Consider the following 18,106-nt stretch of genomic DNA (forward strand, 5'->3'; position numbering starts at 1 on the left):
TTAATAAGGAGTCCATTAGCTCAATATTCAACTATCATACAATTGACAGTTCAAGTCCCTTAAGTTTAATTAATGTCTTTTAGTCACAAACTCAATTCTTATTAATTAGTGACTAATATTAATTAAACAATATGATTTCTCCTTTAATATATTATTCTCATAATATATTAATAAATCATAATTAATCCTTTCTCTCCATTATTCATCCTATCAAGTTGCTTAGGTGAAGGCAACCCAAAAGGACCATGCACCATCGGATCAAGTACATACCAAAATAGTTATGGACTTAGACACTAATCCAACAGTCTCCCACTTGGATAAGTCTAATAACTATTATGCGTATGACTTCAGATCCTGATCTATAATCGTAGCTTTCCAAAGCCGCTGTCAACTCTGATCTTATCAGATACGCGTGTCCTTCAGATAAGGGATCATATATTCCTCCATTCTAGATATCGTATAGACTGAGACATGGATCTAAATCATTCTCTCTGTCTATGTGTTGTTTCCCGAATTCAGATTTATGACGACCGACAATAGACTACAATTTGAACACATCAAATTAGTCCCGGCTTGGCCAAGCACTTAGGTGCCATCACTAAATCATCGAGGGGCCCATAGAAATCGCTTTTATCTTACTTTAGATAAAAGGAACGGATAAACTTTGACTCAATGCTCGCTTGCACTCACTCACGAAATCACACACAACAATATGTTTTATAACACCAAGTTACTGGTGCGTTTACATATTATCAATGTGCAACCGATTCGCAAGATACAACTCACACATCTCGGTTTCAAGAATATAAGATATTATCGTCTCACCAATCACTCGTGATACAATCCATGAAGTGATCCAAGTGAGCGTGGGTTTAATCCAATGCTCAAATCATATTCATAAGCACTCATGAACGTTGCAACAAACATTTGCTTATGTCTAATTCTCTTTAGACAATCCACACACCAATTCATGACAGTCTTCATTCATATCTACTTCCAACATATGAACGACTGTGGCCCGTTTGAATAATTTGACTATTCTCAACCAATTAAATTATTCAGGAAGTCAAAACATGCAAAGTGAAACACAAGAATAATACTAATCCCATATGGCCTCAAACCTTTGAGTATAATTAAAACACCTTTTATTTATCACCATATCGATTACTAATTATTTGTTGTTTCAGGTAATCAACTTCTTACTTGAATTACAACACTTGTCCCATGCTCTTAGTATGCACACAATGTTTACCTACGATTCTTACTTTGTGAAATAGATCAAATGAACACATTTCCAATAATACTCATTTCACAACTCCTAATCCATTTTCATAAGTGAAAGAATATCAAATTCTTGCCACTTATGGAATATGTTAGATTCTAACATTTTATGCAATGATCCTTTTGTAATGTCACTGCACTAAAGTCACAATGACTATTGCCAATGAAATTACAAATTCCTCTATCGGAGATTGTTACAAGACAATTCCATAGATGTGATGTCTCTCACTCAAAGTACATTCCTTTGAACATCATTTTGCATAAAATTTCTAATCTAGACATTGATTCTCAATATCCAATTCCCAATATGGAAACCTTTCCACACTTACCATATGACAACTCATTCTCAATAGAATCTTATCTATTCATAATAATGTCGATATGGTCCATCCAATATCATGCTTCCAACTACTCACAAGCGACCAATCCTCGGCGAACTTCGGATTGTCCTTTGATAGTTGTCTAATTATCTTAGTCAAAACTGATTCTTGTCCTTTTTCCCTCTAAATGCGCTAGACATTTGGAAAATTTTAGAATGGTCAAATATTATATCATTTGCAATCGATCCTATACCCGAAGCGTGTGGGACATGATGCATAATATCTTACATAAAGATTTGATACTTTATCAATCTTCTGCCATAATATTTTACGTGCTACGTTCTCACAATTCGAATTATGAAAAGGAATGCCGTAATCATAATCGAAATTTAAGAACACACTATGTATCCTTTGACTAATATTACTAATATTCGACAACCTAAGCCTTTAGATTTGAAATGAAGCATAATATTCCCTCCCTTAATTATAGTAAAACAACTATTCAACCCTTACAACTTTGCAAAGTATGACTCTTGTTTTCTATAATTAATATTGCTAACTTGCAATACTTGCCTTAATAATCATACAATCATAACATTTATGCTCCCACTATCACGATGATTATTACAAACATAACACTTATGCTCCCACTAGCTTTGACATGTATTCAGAAACAGCTTAACTTTCAGAAAAACAATACCTATTGAATTTCTTAAGTTCACGTTTCTAATACCTAATGCTTTGATAATCTTTTATCAAGGCTTCTTAAACTTATACACCTTTTCCTTAGATAGTTTATATGTGTGTCTTAAACAATTTAGACTAATTGCCAAATCTCATAATTCGAATCATGGAAAGGGATACCGTAACCATAATCGAATTCGAGAATCCAATTTTCACAATCACTATCTTCTTAAAATCTCTCTTAGTGAAAGCATTTCCTGACAATCATTTTCATGAAGGAGGGAATCTTATGACACTTAGATTTTAATGGTGTATGTGTTCCTATCCATGTGAATTTGTTAAAACCAAAGTTTATGACAAATCCAAACTCATATGGACCAAACTTTCAATCTTGATTTCTTGCCTTATGGTAACACGGATGCCCACCATGTCTTCCAAGTAGTTAAGCAGCTCACCCTTTCCTATCAATGTACCTTTCATTGATCAAGGTTCTTGCCTTTTATGCATTCAAATGAGAACTCATAGCCTCACATGCATAATTAACTCAATTGGAACGGCACAAAAACAAGGTAATGTCAACACGATAGGTTGTAAACCTCTACTCGTGTGCTAGTGATGATCGATAAGGTTTATTCTTGATTTGTTATTGAAACCTTTCAAGACCATTAAGACTCCCACTGACTCCTTGACATATAAGATTCTTTTGTCAATAAACATTTCTTGACAAACAAATATTCAAGAGTTAGTGCAGCTTTTATCAATACAAAACACTTCATAAAATTGGTCCTAGTTGGTCTTTGTCTTATCCAAGACATCACAACTTACGAATTTCAAATGTGCAAGAATAAGAAAACCTTTTTCCAAATTCTACATTTGATGAACCTTTTTAAGACTTGTCACTCAATATCACAATCTTAACTCTAAGACTTGTTTTGGAATGAAGTATGATTGTCTTCTTGATTTAACCATTTCTTCAATTCTTAATTCCTCTTCATAGACATACAATTGTACTAAGATATACTTAGAGGATCAATTGAGATATGGTTCTTAATCATTAAGACATATCATAAAGCATAAAAGGTACTCTCCCTTCTTCTTAGAATAGAGAAAGTTTTATCTTTCTGCCTACTTGATTCTTCTTATTCGTTCTGCTATTGATTTAAACCTTTACAATCAATTTAGAGTTACACTTAATCTTATAAGTATAATCATGTTTACTAATCCTTTAGTAAATCATGACGAATATCTTTGTTACCCTTGTGGTGGACTTGATCAACACACAACTTTGTGTACTCGATCTCCTAGTCCTTCACTTAACACTTTGTCAACGAATTAGTCTAATTTCCAAATATGAAATTTCTCATACATCATGCAACCAAGTTGCATGATTCCAAGTTTCTGTCCAATTGAAACTTGGGCAATGAGAAACTCTCCTTATTTGGTAAATTCTTGACATTTCCACTATTAACATAATTAAGAATCTTATCCATTCGTTGTAGAAATATGCAAACATCAATTTTTCATAACGATTTCATTGCAAGGAAATAAATAAATAAATAAGTCAAATCAAAAGTTATTTTATTCATAAAAGCAGCGGAAAACATTTGTCCTTACAATGCAAAATCAACTAAAAAACTATGTAGTCAAATATTCCTAACAATTCTATCATAACTTTCTAAGCTCAAAATCTAATCTTCAAGTCCATGCGATCGAGATCCATTTCTTGTAATTAGATTCATCTTGCTCTTCCATCAAGCTTCCTCTCTTTTCACTAATCCTGCAAAACATTCAAATGTAATCTTATCACATCATGTATTAAGAATCAACGAATAAGAACTTAATGGAGTTAGATAGTGGATTTTACCTAAAGCACAACCATACTTTTTGACTCTCCCATCTTCTGGACTCTTCAGGCTCTTAGGGCAGACTTGTATCCAATGCCCTTTCTCTTGGCAGCAAACGCAGGTCGGTTCTCCTAGAACGTCCTCGGAAGCATGGTTGGTTGACTTTCCCAACAAATATGCTCCATTGCTTTGCCAAATCATTTCTGATTTAGCAGCAATGAGCATGTAAGTTAGGTCAATGAGGTTTGTGTCATGATCCATCATATAATACTTTCTTTTGAACTCATTATATGATTCAGGGAGTGACTGTAGAGCCCAGCCTATAGCCAACTCATTAGGGAATGACGCACCCAACAAAATCAACCTATCGATGTGTGATTTCATTCCTAGAACGTGGGCACACACGGGTTTACCATCTTCATGTTTCATTTCCAATAGGGCTTTAGTGACATTGAACCTTTCAATTCTTCGATCTTGTGGGTTAGGAAAAACAATTGGAGGAGGTGGAGGAAGTGAAGCATGATTTCTTGTTCCTCGATCAAATCGTGGAATATCATCTTCATGTGGAATGCTTGTTCCACGGGATTTGGGAAGACCATAGTTGTCAAACTTTGACATCTACAAAACGGGAGAAAAACAAATTCAAGTTAGTTGATTGATTGAGTCCTTAATAAATCACCAAAATGAGATATTAAGGCTAGGACCCAACACAATATTCTACAACCTAGAAAAGGGATGTCGTAATCTAGTTGCAGAATATTTGAAGGTAAGTGAATGACGATTCACTAATTTCCACCATGAAAAACGAAAAGGAAATTTAAGTTTTAAATTTATGAAAACTCCTAGATTCTTTGAGATTCATCGAACTTTTTCAATGACATGTTTAAATCTCGATATGCCCCTCTAGTTTGTGACTGGGATGCCGAGGATCACAAAGCGGGTGTGAATAACCATGAAAACTTACATGGTTCCCCCACATGTTACAGTCACCTATTTGATGTGCCGGTAAGCCACACACGCTCCACTGAACTATCACAAACATTGAGTCACCCTTGCTTAGAACCATTTAGTGTGCCGGTAAACCACACACGCTCCACTAACTTCTTCGCAAGGGCACAAAGTGTAATTTCATGGAATTGCATCAATTCACTTTTGCCTAAGTAACTAAGATTGGGAATTTGTAAAACATTTAGTTACTTTTGTACTTCATTATACTTATAATGGAGGGTTTTTTTCTATCCTACCCGTTCGGCTAACGACCCTCCACTAGTCAAGAGTGCGGTGGGTAAGAGTGGATACCCATTCAATCGCCATTTTATAGGCAATTTCCTTAAACACCCCTTATAGACCAGCTTCGTAAATGAGGCCTACTAACGGTAAGACTGATTTTTACTCATATATATATATATATATATATATATATATATATATATATATATATATATAATGTTAGACTTTTAATGTTATATATAGTATAGGGTGTATTTTACACTCTTAAAATACTAGGTGGTCAATTTTAACAATTATACTTTTAATTCAATTAAATTGTAAACCAAAACTTTTATGGATTTATTAAACTTATTTTAATTATACATCTTAATTAATTAATAAAACCATAAGGGTGTGATATGAACTTTTCAAAACATCACTAGGGTTTTAGAATTTAACATTCCTAAATTAAACTTTTAATCAACTTTTAAATTCCAAAACTTGAGGGCAAGTTTTGAAACATTTCAAAACATTAGGGTTTAGAATTTAAATGTACATCAAAATTAAACTATTAATCAAAATTTAAATTCCAAAACTTGAGGGCAAGTTTTGAAACCTTTTCAAAACATTAAGGTTTCAACTATTTAAATTTCAAAACAAAACTTTCAAGTTCAAATTTAAACTATAAAACCTAAAGGGGAATATTGAAACTTTTCATACAAGATAATTCAAATTTAAATCACAAATAATCAAATATTATCTAATAAAACAAATGATTATCTGAATTTTGACAATTATCTTCTGTTTAGGTAAGGATAATCACCAAATATTGATAAAATTCGGATTTTATAACAAAAACATGTTTATGGTAATTATCCAAACCCAAAACAGGAAGAAAATCGCGAAAATTAGCTGTCAGACATTTCGGCTCGTCGAGTACACCTGACTCGGCGAGTGGAACACTCAGAACCCAAAACTTTCGATTTTCAGTGCTAATTTCGATCAAATATGCATCAATACAATAGAAACCAATCAAGGCTCTGATACCACTGATGGGTTTTAGCCAAAAGACATCCTATGTGCTCATGCAAACCCTAAAGCTTGGATCTAGGTTTCTCTATTGTACATGCTTTTAATCCAAGACTTAAAACTCTAGATCTAATCAACATAACACATGAATAAGGGTTTAGATCATACTTTGATTGTTATGTAGCAATAACAATCTCAAATCCTTCTTGTATTGACTTTAGAAAGCTTAGAGTCACAAATGTCACTCCTCTAATGGTTCACAAACACCAAAAGCAAGAGGATGAAGAGGAGAAGAGAAGGAGGCTGCCCAAAACGTGTGGAAACCCTAGAGAACCAGTTCACCACGTTTTTGGGGCTTAAGGGTTCCTTAAATAGTGAGGCTATTAGGGTTATCTAACAAGGAAACCCTAATTTGGATGCTTAGGCCCTAAGCAACCCATGGGCTCCTTCCTTAAAGGCCTTGGGACGAGTTCTAATGGGTTTCCCCGTAGAATTCGTCCACTTCTTTAATAAGGAGTCCATTAGCTCAATATTCAACTATCATACAATTGACAGTTCAAGTCCCTTAAGTTTAATCAATGTCTTTTAGTCACAAACTCAATTCTTATTAATTAGTGACTAATATTACTTAAACAATATGATTTCTCCTTTAATATATTATTCTCATAATATATTAATAAATCATATTTAATCCTTTCTCTCCATTATTCATCCTATCAAGTTGCTTAGGTGAAGGCAACCCAAAAGGACCATGCACCATCGGGTCAAATACATACCAAAATAGTTATGGACTTAGACATTAATCCAACAGTCATGACCTCACCTAAACACATATATCATCAAGTTATTAAGTGAATTCAAAGTCTACAAGTTTAGCTTAACATATTTTAATTTTATATTGTATTTATTTTTATAATTTCAGCCATGACCACTGTCTAGTGTTTTAAACATAAAACAGAATTCGTAACTCCGATTGAGTTGATTCTGGACTTTCTAAAAACTATACTCTATTCTACAATTTTTATCTCATTAATTTTTTCTAATTCTGCACCCATTTTACCCCCATGTGGCTTGCAAGATCAGGTCAGACTGTTGTGCAGATTTCCAACATTCACCAAAAATCACCATATGCTTTTAAGACTTTAGGTAAAGGATTAGAGTCACTCAATTTTACACACTATAGGCTTGAATGATAGTATTAAGACATAAATTGGGTACTTTATGAAAAATATCAAGGAGACGATAGAAATATGTTGAAAGTAGAATGCCTAAACATATAGACAAACGTCTAGACTCAACTTCCAAATTTTGACCCGTAACCACCACCTATTCAAGGCTAGTTTAACACCACCAAGGCCTGCAAAATATACAATATTTTTGTATATTCTAGTAGTTTAGACTTTTAGCTATTCACAGACTACTCGTACAAGTGAATATAATTTTTCTACAATTTTATATGGATTTTACAAAATAAGATATCATTGCAGCTAATTTCTGATCAGTCGGTGAAAAAGAGATTTTCACCTTGGTTAGAGACAACATCAAGTCTTGAAAAAATCATGGACAAACTAGACTCAAAATTTAAACTTTGAGAGTTTATGGATCCTCAATCCGACTCCTGATGATTTTTCTATATTTTTTTCAAAACAAGGACAAAATGGGAATTTTCCTGAATTTCTTGGCATTGTATTTTGAGGATTATTTGACCACTTAACCCATTAATCCATAACCAAAATCAACTATGAAGATAGAAATTGAGTTCTTAATAGTATAAGCATGTCAAGAAGTTAAAATAACAATTTCAACCTCAAACCATGACTCAATTGTTTTATGGGAAAAACAAAATACATTACTAAAAGAGAAAACACCGTTAAGGGTTGAGTTTTCTCCACCATTAAGTCACATATAAAGACCTTTAGGGACTGTTTTGAGAGTCTTCTAGATGATTCAAAACATAGTCTTTATTCAGAAAATTATGCACATGAAATCACAAGACTTGATGAGAAAGAAAACAAGACTAATCGCATCAATAAAGAGCAATTCGATTTCATATCATTCATCACAACACCAAAAACGCATTCACCATTCTAGGGAGTAGGGTTATGATTTAAGAAATATTCAACATAAAGAAAACATAAAGAAACACACCCCACAAAACTGGAAATTCGGCCATCCATAGGGCCAAAAGAATTGAAGTGAAAAAAAATAATCAAGTTAATGGGAAACAATTCAACTTCATAATTCATTCCAAAATACTAGCAATGGGAGTATGAATACATGAGGAAGGAAGAAACCAAGAACATTACCAAGAATGAAGATCAATTTTGACCTCAATTGCTACTCGGAATCAGCACCTCAATCCTTCCCTCCCTTGCTTCACGTCGCCTTTTTTCTCATCCACAACGCAAGAACTTTGGGTTCGACTATCACCCCGCTCTCGAGTTGTGGCAAAGAAAAGAAGAGAAGAGAAAAGAAAGTAAGGAGAGAAAAAAAAGAGAAAAGAAAGGAAAAGAAATTTCTCTTTTGTGCTCCCAAGTTGGTGGGAAATGAAAGGAAAGTTAACCATTTTGTTCTTTCTTTCCAAATCCTCCCAAATCGGAAGGAAATTTAGGAGGGAAAGTGATCCTTCCATTTCCTTCCACTTCCTTCCTTTAATGAAACGCGGGGCGTATAAGTCACGTAACAGCCAAGGAAAAAACAAAAGAGAAGGAGAAGGCTATACGATCGACGCCTACAATGTCTGATACATTTTTGTTTTTCAGCTAAGCCCCTCCCATTTTCAACCTTGTACTCCTTTCACCCTAACCCTTGTAGGATAACAATTCTAGTTTTTTTAATGATATTTCATCCCTTTGATATTGCCATATTTATACATAGTTTTAGGCAATATTGATCTACATTTTATTTAATATTTTGGTTATTTGCATAGAATTATGGTACTTATGAGGATAAAATGTTATTTGCAGCCAAAATAAAGCATTTTAGAAGAAAGGGACCAGAAGTGACAATTTATGGAACATTGGAGGCTTGAAGCATAAAAGATTAATCAATTCACAGAATATAATGGGGTCACGACGTGAACTTGATAACCACGACATGGAATCGATCTTTTCAGAAGATAAGTACGCAAAGAAAGAATCCTTGGCGAATACGGATAATTCCTGAAGTCATGTCGTGGAGCTTCCTGCCACAACGTGGAACGTGATTTTCCAGAAAATATATAAACCATTCTCCATTACGATTGAGGAGACTTTTGGCTAAAGAAAGAAGTTCCAGGAGGCGATTTACAGCAGAAGAAAGGTTCTGGAAAATGGGTTTTCAACACCAAAAGAGTAAAAGTCTTTAATTAAGTTATTTGTTTGATACTTATGAACATGTTTTCTTATTTGAGTTGTGTTTATGTGTTAGTTGCTACTATGAGCAGCTGAATCTAGCTACTTTTATCTAGCTAGATGAAGCTTCAAACTTATGAATAGCATAATTTTATATGGATTTATTCAGTTGGTGAATTTCTTGAGTTTAATTAATTGTTACCTAACATGCTTATGTTATTGCTTTAGTTGCTTAAATTCATGTTATGTGTAGCTTTGTGACCATTAACTGCATGAACTTGATAACCTAGTAATTTAGTGAACATTGAATTGCTAGAGCTAGGATCAACCAAAATCTTAGTTAGTAATTGAAGTAATTAACTTTTTTGTGCTAGAGAACATAGATTATGACCATAATTGTGTGTTGCATGATAAATCTTACATAGCATATTCATAAACATAATTGATTTTGTGTTTAATTGTGTATGACCATACATAGTTTTACAAGAATTAATTAACTATTGGTAAATTTAGACCTAAATTACTAATATAATAACAACCAACTTAATAATCCATAATTATTAGCTAGCCATAGGAACGAAGTGGATTCGAACTAGATAAGGGTTTGTTTAAATTATTGATTGAATTTGAGTTAAGTTAGTCCGATCTCGCAAAATCAGATAAAAAAAATCCCTTTTAGCTTGTTAATAATTGGATTAATTTAGTAGTAAATAGATTAATTAAGAACACCGTTCCCTGTGATCGACACTCGACTTACCGAAGCTATACTGTAATCTGACTAGGTACACTGCCTACAAGTGCATAGTTAGTCTAAGTTTGTTAGGTTATAAATATTAAAATTAGTGAGTACTTCCGTGCACATCACCCCTCAACACCATTTATACCCTTTTAATGAATTATATTTATCAATAATAATTTCATAAAATAATTTAATTAAATATTTACCTTTAAATTATTAATTAATCCTTCTAGTTATTAAATAAAATCATTTTTATTTAATTTATTTTGTTTTTATAACCTAAAACAACAATAATCCTATGAAAATAAATATTCGTCTAACGGAAGCTAACATCGCTGACAGAAGTAAATTCGGTCGTTACACTTTTCCTATTGGTTGAAGGCCTACCTGGCATCCTCCTATTCTTATGGGGCAAAGGAGTAAGGTAATTTGTAGTAAGAAATATAACACTACCATTTATTGGTACGATGTTAAGTGTAAGAACCTGAAATTTAGAAAGAATTGACTTTTAGTCAAATATTGACCAAAATGTCAAATGGTCAATTATGAGAAAGATGTGAGATTATGAAGTTGTTATGAGTTTCTTTTCTTGTAAACCGTATACATGATATCATTTTTATCCTTAAGGATATTCTATGAAGACACAAGCCCTCCCTTTCTTCAAACATATATTTTTCCTGTTGTGTTATCATTTATATATTAAGCAACCATGAACTCTCTTATGATCATATTGGGGGTTTTTTATTATAAAGTATTTCATAGGGGGTTTTGTTGTTGATTGCTGTAACATCTCGATGTCAAGTTAATTTCAATTTCAACCTTTTGTTTGTGTAATATTGCATTTTAGCCCTTGGGATTGAAAAGGATTGCAAAATGGCTCATAGTGGCAAAATGGTAATTTTGTCCAAGTGTAGTACGATGAGCGTACGTTGTGTACGCTACGCGTACTAGGGCACGCCCTAGTATGCGGGGTGTAAGTAAAGAATGTGCAAACCCTAATTTTTAGGGTTTGGTCTATATTTAAACTCCATTATAGCCTCGTGTCTCATTTCTTCATCAACTTCCCTCTGTGAAACAACTCTAAGTAAACCCTAAGTGAAAAGAGTTCATTTTGAGACCTTTGAGTGTGTTTTTGTGTGTTCCAAATGAGGAAGAAGGTGGTTGTGAACCTTAGAAGCTAGAAGCAAGCTAAGATCTAGAAGTCTTGCAACATTATCCATATCCATAAGGGAAAAGGTTCATACCTTGATGATTAAGTTGCTAGATCTAGCTTGCATGATGATAATATGAGCTTTTGTCCCTAAATATGGCCTTTCTTGTGTATGGCATGCTTTAGAATGTTTGGGCTGTCGTTTTAGACATATTTCCATATCTTGAGTCATAAATATATGATCTTGGCCCCTAATATTCTTTCATGCAAGCCATTAAGATCTTTAATGGTTAAGATGAGTTAGGGTTTTGTTGTTAGGCTTGATTTAGACATCTAGAACCATAAAATTAGAAACTTTATGGTTTGGAATGCTATTTGGGACTAAGACTGAGATTTGGATGTAGTGGCTTAAGAAAATAAGTCATCAAAATGAAGTTGTTAACCCATCAATTATGTTGGGTGTAACCTATCGAACATCAGGCGTACGCCTAAAGGAGCCCCAATCAGGATCGCGTGTACGCGGAGCGTATGAGCCGAGTACGATGGGCGTACTCGGTCTGGGTTGTCTTTTTTGACCCGTTGACTTTGACTTTGATTTTGACCAAGGTTGACCAAGTTGGACTTAAGGGTGTTTTAGGTATTTGAGCAATAGTTGAGTCTTGGTCACTATCTGTTGAATAGGTGACCTATATAGCCGGTATTTGGAGCATTTTATCGTTCAACTTTTTATTATACTGTAAGGTGATTTTTCCTCACTATACTTACGGGTCAAAGGCACCAAGGCCGACCCATTGGATTGATATCATGTTATAAATCGAATTATGATATGTTGAGTATAGGATAGATCTGTAGGATTACATGATAGTTGTTGATATGTGTAGGCCGGTAGATCTATAGGACTACCTGTGATTCTGGTTGCATGATTATTTATTTGTTGATTATGATGGTATCTGTTATCTGTCAACATATTGTGTTGGGTTGAGACTTTACTGCTTTGTGCGTGAGTCAACAGACCGGGGGTATTCCATCCCGATGGTTGAGTGGACCCGAGGGTATTCCAGTATGATGACCGAGTGGGCCCACTATATTTTGGTATTCCAGTCCGATGAATGGGTGGACCTGTTGTATATTGGCATTCCAGTCTGATGATTGATTGGGACAGGAGTAATCTAGACCGATGGTTGTGGACCTAGGGGTATTCCAGTCTGATGACTAATTGGACCCAACACGCTTGTTTGTATATGATATGTGTGTTGTGTGATGGTACTTTAGGGGAAACTCACTAAGCTTTGGCTTACAGTGTTTGGTTATGGTTTCAGGTACTTTAGAAAACCGTGACAAGACGAAGGCGTGACCGTGCACATCCTGATTTTTATGTTGTTGATCTTGGGAGACTCTGTTTTAAATAATATTTTGGAAACAATGATTTTGTAAACACTTTTATTAGTAAATGGGTTGATTTGAAAAGTTTAAATTGGGTGTGATTTTTAAGATGTTACAATTGCTCATAAAGGTAGCCTAATTATGATATAGGTGGTTGAAAGAACACTCTCCCCGGAATTTTATAAGTAGATTTGCTTGAAAACGTAAGGCTCTCGCAATCTTTAAAAGATGTAAATGCTTTCTTTCCACAACCCTGTTTTGTTGTGGGTTGTGCGTGATTTTTAAGATGTTACAATTGCTCATGAAGGTAGCCTAATTATGATATAGGTGGTTGAAAGAACACTCTCCCCAGAATTTTATAAGTAGATTTGCTTGAAAACGTAAGGCTCTTGCAATCTTTAAAAGATGCAAATGCTTTCTTTCCACAACTCTGTTTTGTTGCGGGTTGTGCGATGATGTCTCTAAAAGGATCCCATGTTATTCATAGAACTTTGTCATGGCATTGGCGACAAATTCGCCTCTACTGTCACTTTTTATCCCTTTAATCCTCTTATTAAATTGTGTCGAGATCATGTTATAAAAATTGATTAAATATGAACTTGTGTCAGACTTGTTTTTCATCAAATGAACTTTTGTCATTCTTTTCCATGTGATAAAGACCATTCCTACACCTCCCTCATGCCAATTAGCTTCCTCGAGTGTAAGTCATGTAAGTAAAAATATCTGGGAAAAAGGTTACAAAACAGTTAAGACTTTAAGTAATCTTGCTAACTGATAACAAGTTGCACTTAAAATAGGAAATTTTAAGGCGTCATTGATATCCAAATCGTTTGACAATTGTGCACTTCCAACGCCCTTTACTGCAACATTATCTCTATATGGAATACTAATAGGTACCCACATCATTATATTCCTTTAGGGACATTAATTATGGAGTTGTTACATGTGATGTGTTATGTGGCTTCAGAGTCGATTACGCATGGAAAAACAAAGTAAATTTCACCTACTTCTAGTTTTGGTGGATCATTCAATTGTATCAAAAGTCTTTTGTATTATTCAACACTAAGACTGGGTATGGGGCTATTCTAAAAGCTTGACCGCGGTAGCCTTCGATTTCATCTTAGAGTTTTTCTTCTGTCAATTGTAGGTTTGTGTTGACGAGTTTCCCATCAATTTTGTGGCCATCTTTTTCACAGTGCTTACATTTTAAATTCCTTTTGTCGACAAAACTTTATCTATGGTTACCCGACTTCGGATTTGATAGGTTGCTTCCTCGACAACTTTTTTGCGGGATGTGGTGATATTTCTATGTTGTTTGTCTTTTAACAACCCATAGGGCTGACATAGGCTTGCTGCTAAGAATTTGGGTCCTAACCGATCCAAACTCGTAGATGTGTTCTTTCTCCTTGTCTTCGGTGAGTGTTCTTCCAATGTTACATGAGCACTTTCCACACATACACCTAGGTTGTGACAAGAAGGGTTGTATCTCATCCCAGATTCCTCTTAGCTTTGTGATGTATGCTGAGATAAACATGTTTTGTTACCGTATCTTCAGTGGTGCACTTTCTTTTTCGAAATGTCCTCAAGATCTTCCCAGATTTCTCTTGTTGTGCGTGTGTATTTTACAATGTCTCTAATTTTTTTTCCATGGAAGCGATCAACCAACCTTTGGTTATTGTATCGTTGGGTTGCCATGCCGTCAACTCTGGTGCCCCTTCCTTTGGTTGTTCCAGGGTGCTATTGATGAAGCCAGTCATGTTCTTTGCAAATAGAAAATAAATAATATCTCTAGACCAATCTGCATAGATGCCTTCGTTTAAGGTTTCGTTAGTATGTAATTGTCGAGGGTAATCATTTGGATGTATATAGAACGGAGAGTTAGGATCATTGGATGGGTTGGTGGATGAACCGACTTCAGCTGGTCCGGTTATGGTTTTCTCGAGTTTTCAAACGGATCAAGACACCCGTTCTGATACCATAAAGAAAATGGAAATTGGTTTGATGGAAAGAATTGTGTTCCCATATGATTATTATTGAAGAACTAGATCAGATATTTATACAAGAAGATGAAGATACTTGGATAACAAGCAATAATAAAATAAGGAAACTAAATCTATCATAATCAGAAATGGATAGATACAAGAGATTTAAGTTAAAGCAAACTCCTTTAAAAGCAAAGTCAATACTTTATAATAGCATATCAAATATGAATATCGCACATACCAACTGACATTCCTAATTTTTTTGTTTCAAGAAGAGATGAATTTTAATCTATTATCGTCACTATAAAGATGAAATCCAAAACATCAATTAAAGACATGTGATCTAAACCACTAGGGTGTTTGGATGGAGTTGAACTCTTCATGTTACAATAATGATTTTAAAATTGTTTTATAAATTTGTCTGTTATAATATTTTCTTAAAGCTAAAATAGTTAGATTCAAAAAAATAAATCTTGGAACTTTTTATCCAAGTATTCTTATATTGGTAGTTACAAAGACAGTAGGGAGAAGCATGAAACCAAAGAGAAGTAGTACACTTGATTCCACAAATGCTTGGTAGCTTCCCTTTGGAATTCCAATAACAACTTACATTGGGAATTCGGTTGGTGTTATACAAGTCAAAGTTTGTTCATCAAACCCAAGATTAAATACCAACTTGGAGTTGGAGCCACTAAATTACACAAATACTAGTAACATTTATTCAAATTTGATGTCCGAAAACATTGCATTTTCAATTTTTCATCAAGGCTTTGAGCCTTTGAGCATTTCAAACCTTCCATAATCAACTAATGCTATTTTGTCTGTGTTATCATAAGTTCTTAGTTGTTTTTTTAATTTTAGGCTTCTTTTAATGTGTTTTGCAGTTCATATTTCATAATTCATCTCTTGAATTGAATGAGTTTCCAACAACTTTCTTCTTTGCACTTAAGTAACTTATAATAGTTTCTTTATAATTTCATGAAAAGTTGTTACCATGTTTTATAATAGTTTTTATAAATTCCATTTGTACTTAAGTAACTTCCGATTATCATACATATATTTCTTTATACTTTCTTGTTTCCCCACATTTCACACGTTCATTTTCATTGTTTTTCATTAAAACCGAAATCTTAAAATTAAAAATGATTTACTAAACATTTAAATTCAAATTAACGATTACAAAAAGCAGTATACGTGAAACATATTTGACTCGTGCTATAAAAAGAAAGTCGCTTTCGATTCATCTTGCATTTACAATTACAATTAATCTTATCTTCAATTATTTTTTAGCCTTTTTTAGAACAAAGCACATTACAATTTACAAATCGAGAAAGGCTGCTTCAAAAGTAAAGTTATCGTTTTGCTTTGCTATAATCAAAAGAAATATTATGTCTCATCACGTTTAACCTTTTATTATTTTTTTAAGAGATAGAAAATAAAAAGCACAAGAGAGAGTCTCGAAACTTGAAAGGAGGTCACGTTTATCTTACAATTACAATTAAACCACATATATTTCACAGTTTGCATATTTCATTAAATTCCATACATTCGATTTTACGAAAATAAAAAAAAAAAAAAAAAAAAAAAGGAGGGTTTTTGGTAATTTGATAAGGGGTTGAGAGAGAATTACGAATTAGCCCATGGCATACTTTTGGGTCCAGCTTCTTGCTGTGGTTTCGTACTTGTTTCTGTCTGTTTTGTACATGTGCGCTATTTCAGGGACCAACGGGTCATCCGGGTTTGGGTCGGTCAACAAGGAGCATATTGACAGCAAAACCTAATTATCATCATTATCATTACAAACTTTAGCTGCCGATATTTATTTAAACATTATTTTTTAAAAGATAAAAAATAAATAAATAACCTTGGAGATAGTTAGAGCTGGGCTCCACTGTTCTTTTAAAATATCAAGACAAATGCTTCCGTTGCTATTGATGTTTGGGTGGAAAACCTTCGTCCTGAAAGCTACCTATAAAAGGGCATAAATGTATGGAAATGACCATTTTACCCTTGAGGAAATGTGGAAGGAGAGGGTTACCTTAGGTGGCTTAAATGGATAATCCGGAGGGAAATGGATAGTAACAAGAAAGACTCCACCAGAATAAGGACTATCTGGAGGACCCATGATTGTTGCTTGCCAATGAAACATGTCTTCTGCCACTGGGCCTAAAATTAAATTTACAAAGAGGTAAGAATGCAATCAAGAAACAAGAATTGATGATTTTCTTTTTTCATATATAGAAGATACATAAAGATGATTAGATGATACACCCTTGGAGATTTAAACAGAAACAAGAGAAATGATAGGGATCAGAAGTGAAGAGATTTAGGTGTTGTTTCTTTTTGACTTGATGGACTTAATAGGGACATGACTTAATGGAGATGGTAGACAAGAAGGTTTTTGGATGATCTGATTCTGATCTAGAAGCTAAATGACATGGTATGCCCATAATGATAATCCATTTCGTTGGGGATTCACAGGTGAAAACCTTGATAAAGCACAAATTGATCATGATCTATATCATATATCATCAAACGAGCAAACCTAGATAAAGAATTGATTCTCTCACACCTAAAACAGACGACTTTTCTCGACATATTAGACCATCTACCTCAAAATTTCAACAGAATCGCGAAGCAAAAACCTGTAATTTAGCTTTTCCACCAAATCAAAGCAAAATTCGAGCCACAGAAAGCTAGAAGACTCTCAACACAGAAGATTAAAGATCAAAAACATACGTTCACCAAAAATAAAAAGAAAAATAAATCGAACACAGGATCTAACAGATCGATATCTATGACGTACCTGCGCTGCAAGAGGTAGGAGGATCTTTCTGAAGATCCTTGAGCTCTTTCAAGATCCGCTTCGAAGCCATCGCTCAACACCACAAGGAAATCCTGGATTTTCAGCAATTTATACAAACCCTAACTCAAATTAGAAGACGTAATAGCTACTCACGTTATATACATTAGAGATCGAGGAGATAATCGAAAGAAAAAAAGCAGATTCAATCACCTTGAAGATCCCCTCACCCCTGGTTATCAAGATTCCGTGAATAACCGGAGGAAAATGATTGTGTTTGTAGAAAATGGCTTTATATAGATACCCTCTTTCAGAGGGTGAGTAAAACGACGGAATGTAACGTTGATATT

At 34.1% G+C, this 18,106-nt stretch overlaps 1 protein-coding gene across 1 annotated transcript; it reads right to left on the reverse strand.

The window, feature by feature from the left end:
- Positions 1-16,417: 16,417 nt before the first annotated feature.
- Positions 16,418-18,106, reverse strand: LOC145057017 (SUMO-conjugating enzyme UBC9). Its single transcript, XM_079004768.1, has 5 exons — positions 17,970-18,106; positions 17,760-17,851; positions 16,992-17,119; positions 16,818-16,922; positions 16,418-16,730 (listed from the first exon to the last, which is right to left on the reverse strand). Exons 2-5 carry the CDS (start codon positions 17,827-17,829, stop codon positions 16,587-16,589), a joined length of 447 nt encoding a protein of 148 aa, XP_078860894.1. The 5' UTR covers positions 17,830-17,851; positions 17,970-18,106; the 3' UTR covers positions 16,418-16,586.

This window comes from Lactuca serriola, chromosome 6 (genome assembly GCF_051521515.1).
Source record: "Lactuca serriola cultivar US96UC23 chromosome 6, Lser_US96UC23_V15, whole genome shotgun sequence".
Taxonomy (NCBI): Eukaryota; Viridiplantae; Streptophyta; class Magnoliopsida; order Asterales; family Asteraceae; genus Lactuca; species Lactuca serriola.